We start from the raw sequence: 4,354 nt of genomic DNA, 5'->3' as shown, positions 1-4,354 counted from the left end.
CACCAAGATCCACAAAAAAAACCAATAAACCCCCCCCCCCAAAAAAAGCCAAACCCCAAAAACCCCCAAGTTTTTAAGAAGCCTGGAATCCAACAGGAACTACTATTCCTTTTAATGATAAGTCTCTTTGCACTTAAGGAAAATAAGGACAGGGAAAAAAAAATCAATATCTGCAAAGCAGCCTCACAAGCTCAATTTAGTAACTTACACAAGTTAAATGAGCTGGTAGTAATCTTGTGGGGCAGGAAGATGAGAAGTCTGCTAATTAAAAGGATTGCTTCTCCTCCGCCAAATGAGCTCCCAAAGAAAGTGGCAAGAGCGCCCAAGACAAATGTTAAGAAATAAATTTATCATTTACTAATTTAAAAAGTACCCAATTATAAAAAAATATTTCACTGCACACCTTAATCCTTCTCTCCGTGAGTGTCACATAACGTCCTCACTGCAGTTTAAGGCAGACATTTAGTCCTTAAGTTCTGCCCTCTATCAAAAAAAACTCCTTCTTGCTCCACTAAATAACAATCCATTTGAAGATGGGGTACAGATAAGGAAGGTTTCATTTTCCAGAGTTCTTTCAATAAGGAAGCAAGTCAGGATGTTATAAAGGCACCACGAGTACACATCCTCCCTTCTATTCTCCCAAAGAGACCAGGCCATTGTTTTATTTAATACCTCTGCCTTACAAATCTTGAACTTTGATATCTAATAACTCTCCACCCTTTAAAAAGAATCATAAAGGACTTGAAAAATTATTTTTTCTTTCTTAAAAAAAAAAAAACTTGAAATAACTGTTAAGAAACTATTAGTGGCCAAACTCCCATCAAGCTAAAAAACCAGAAGACAGAATTCTTAGGAATTTGGGGGGGAAAGGGGCATTTTCCATGACTTCACTGTATATTACCTTATAGATCAGTAGTAAAATACTTTAAAACAAAGGAGCAGTTGACACAGATGGCTATTAGCTAAATGTAAACATCCTTTGCATGGGTACCACTGAGAAGATCCACAGAAGGCAAACTTTCACCTAGGAGGATCAATGGCTTTAAGATTACCATACCCTGATCATTATTCCAAGACACAGCAAGGGCATCTGGCAAAGAAGTAACACTGGGTATCTTTTTGGTCAGAGAAGCGGGAACTGGATCACCCAGATTATGTGTCTGGAAAAGATGAGAAAGTTTAAAAAACAAACAAACAAACAAACAACACCACAAAGAGTCTTCTCACCCCAAACAAAGTCCTTCACCTCCTTATATCAGAGGAAAATGTAACATCCACCATAACAATTACAGCTTAGGTGGAATAAGTCTGCAGTTTATATAAAAGTGCCTGTATACCTTCAAGCCAGGAAGGCAATATTTCTCTTCAGTACCTCTGTCAACTCATTACAACTTTAAAGAACTACAGCTAAATTTGCAACTGTAATTAAAAAAAAATAATAATTTCTTAGGTTCAACCACTTATCACAGGCAAGGAACTCCTCAAACTGGAAATAAAAGGTTTTTTCCCCCCTAAGGTTTATGAATAAAAGCCCATGGCACATGTGTTAGTTGCCTTTGGGCAGAAACAAATTCATGAAAAGCTCATATAGCCACAAGGAAGTCATCAGATTGCTCCAGCAGAGAGCAAGGAAGAGGGGTATGCATTCCCATAAACAGTGAAAATCCATTCAGGAACAATAAGCTTTTAATAGGACAGGAAGAGAAACCTGGCAGGTTTACAGAATTCAATCATTCAAGACCCAAATGGGGAATAACATCCACATTCAGGTGCACTGATTCCAGACAAACATCTCAGCCAAAGTTAACTGGTTATCAGTTTGAATTATTTAAAACAAAATGAGGAATGATTCCCATCTAAGTAAGCTTTGGTCTTCTCCAAAAGATGAACACGACCTTTCACTACACAAAATAGCTGTCTGTGTGCAGGGCTGTGATAAATAAACTGAGATCACACAGCATCTCATACACACACATTTCCCTCTTTGCACTGACAAGCAGTAATGATGGTGCTCTTTATTTTGGTAAAGCAACTATTCCTTTCGCTGATTACAGACTTCTAAAATGCTACAACTTGTGGAATGAAATAGAGAAGCCTCCATTTATGACTTGCACTTAGTTTTCTATGATATACAGAAATGGAGTTTGATTAATCACATACTTTCAGCCTGCTAAATAACATGATGATCATCATATTTTAAACAGCTTCTTCCCTAACAGGCAGGCCCCCAAAAATCAGAAAACACTGCCTAACGTCCCCCTACTAGTCTAGACAGACCAATTTAACTAATCCAGATTTACCAGTTACTCCAAACTATATTCTGCCATTCTCTAGCATCACAGAAGTGTTTTAAAGTCCTGAAATTTATCCTCACCACTAATTCATAATTCACAGTCATTATCTAGTAATAGAGGATGAAGAAGTAAATGCACTACTATCCATTTACTCAATCAGGCTCTTGCCTTTGACACAAAAGTTTTTACACTGCCAGCCAAGACTGGAATAAAATTAGGTTTTCTGACACCTCACATAATTCAAACTCTGAACCAAACTCTGCTTCAGGGAACTATTGGGAGAGGAAAAGAGACAGACAGAAACAAACAAAAGGGATACACACACCTTTTCAAGACAGTAAACAGCAGAAGTGGTGATGTGTTTACCACTATTTCCAACCACAACCACATTCATCTTAACCTAACTGCTTACTTTATATTGTCCTCCACCATAGCATTACCAGTCTCTTCATAACCAAACCAACCTAGAAATAATGGCAAAGTGCAATTATTCTATTTGTGCACAGGCTGCAACATTTCATTGACCTGGTTCACCACACAGCCACTGGAGAACAACAAATCAGCCGCCTGTAAGATGTGCTTTCAGGCCATCAGGCAAGAAACACCTGAATTAATGACACTCAAAAGCTACACGAACCTATGACCAGAAGTCATTTTGCAGTATTATAAATTAAAAAAAGAAAATACTGTTAAGTCAGGCACTGCAAAAAAACTGCTAAACATCAAAGTAGGATGTTAGAGAAACACATTTTAGTGGGTAAAAGAGCCCAAAGGAACTAGCCGTGCTGGTTTAAAAAGGTATGGAGCATTCTACCCTTCAATTCAAGCCAGAACAACTATCTGGACAACCTTCATAATGGTATGAACTACTACAGCAGCCATAACCTCCAGAGGCTGGAGGCTATGGAGAGCAGGGGACCTTCCACAGCAGCCGAGCTGACCAAACCCCAACCCCACCTACTCCGCCCTCCTGGTTTAGCTACTGAAGGGTGTCCCATTCTCAGCTCCTACCTCTTTCTCAGTTTTCTGAGAGCGATTCTTTCCATTCCACTTACGAGCCTTCTCCAGGTATGTCGCCTTTTCTTCCTCTGTCAGCGACTTGAAGGAAAACGAACTGTTATAAAAAGGTTTCCACCCCTCCCTTTTGCTTGTGGCCCCACAAACTCCATGTTGTAAAAAAATTACTCTTACATTTCCAAAGGACATTATCGACGGGTGCCAAGCCTGACTCAAAACACTCCCAGTAGCTTTTTTTTCCTAAGGACACCGTAAGCTTGGATTCCAAACACCCAAGCGAGAACGTGCTTTGGAAGGATCTCCAGGTGAGGGCAGGCCAGCCATGCCACACCACAAACTAGGGATCCTCTGGAGCTACCACAAACTAGGGATCTCCTGGAACTACCACAAACTAGGGATCCTCTGGAACTACTCCTGCCAGCCAGGGATGCCACTCTCCAGGGCACACGAGCCAGGGGCCGCCCCGCCAGCCGAGGGGGAGGGCGACACAGCGAGACCCACCTGAGGCCGCTCAGGGTGCCCACCTGAAATGCTAAACACACTGACACCGACCCGACCCTCCGGAGAGCCCGCACTGACACCGTGCCCCCCTCGCCGCCCTCCCCGCGCCGCCCGCCGCCCCCTCACCGCCCACGCCTGGCGGCAGTGGGGGATGGCGTCCACCACGCGGGCCACGGGCAGCCCCCGCCGCCGCAGCTCGGGCAGCTGGTCGCGCACGAAGCAGAAGAAGGGGCTGACGGAGCCTCTGCGCCGTGACATGGCTCCGGCCTCTCCCGCCGCGGTGGGGCAGCGCGTCCCTTCCTCAGGGGCGGCCGGGGCGGTGCCCTCACGGTTTTGGCGGCAAGGGCGGGGCTGCCATTACCCGACATGGCCGGAGGGGCGGCGCCCCCGCCCTGCTGCGAACCTGGGCTGTCAAAGCGGTCCTGAGTCAGGATCGCCCTAGGCCCGTTCTCCTAGAAAGAAGACTTAATGCGACAGATAGCAGCCAACAAGCTCTGAGGATCACAGAATCACAGAATGCTGTCTACTCTCTTATACGGATC

The 4,354-nt window shown here is 44.1% G+C and overlaps 1 protein-coding gene across 3 annotated transcripts in view; it reads right to left on the bottom strand.

Moving 5' to 3' along the window:
• Window positions 1–4,165, bottom strand: part of MAEL (maelstrom spermatogenic transposon silencer) — a 12,141-nt gene extending 7,976 nt beyond the window's left edge. The window contains exons 1-3 of one of the 3 annotated variants that reach the window (XM_017830809.1): window positions 3,939–4,165; window positions 3,306–3,392; window positions 1,058–1,160 (exon numbers count right to left, since the gene is read on the bottom strand). In XM_017830809.1, coding sequence (XP_017686298.1) covers window positions 1,058–1,160; window positions 3,306–3,392; window positions 3,939–4,070 — 322 coding nt within the window. In that variant the 5' untranslated portion in view covers window positions 4,071–4,165. Of the gene's footprint in view, window positions 1–1,057; window positions 1,161–3,305; window positions 3,393–3,485; window positions 3,759–3,938 lie in introns of those variants that run through there. The other 2 variants (XM_017830810.1, XM_017830811.1) reach the window with 2 other exon arrangements.
• Window positions 4,166–4,354: the final 189 nt, after the last annotated feature.

This window comes from Lepidothrix coronata, unplaced genomic scaffold, assembly GCF_001604755.1.
Source record: "Lepidothrix coronata isolate B3197 unplaced genomic scaffold, Lepidothrix_coronata-1.0 Scaffold183, whole genome shotgun sequence".
Taxonomy (NCBI): domain Eukaryota; kingdom Metazoa; phylum Chordata; class Aves; order Passeriformes; family Pipridae; genus Lepidothrix; species Lepidothrix coronata.
The sequence above is the reverse complement of the archived record's forward strand: the minus strand, read 5'-3'. Positions and strand labels throughout refer to the sequence as shown.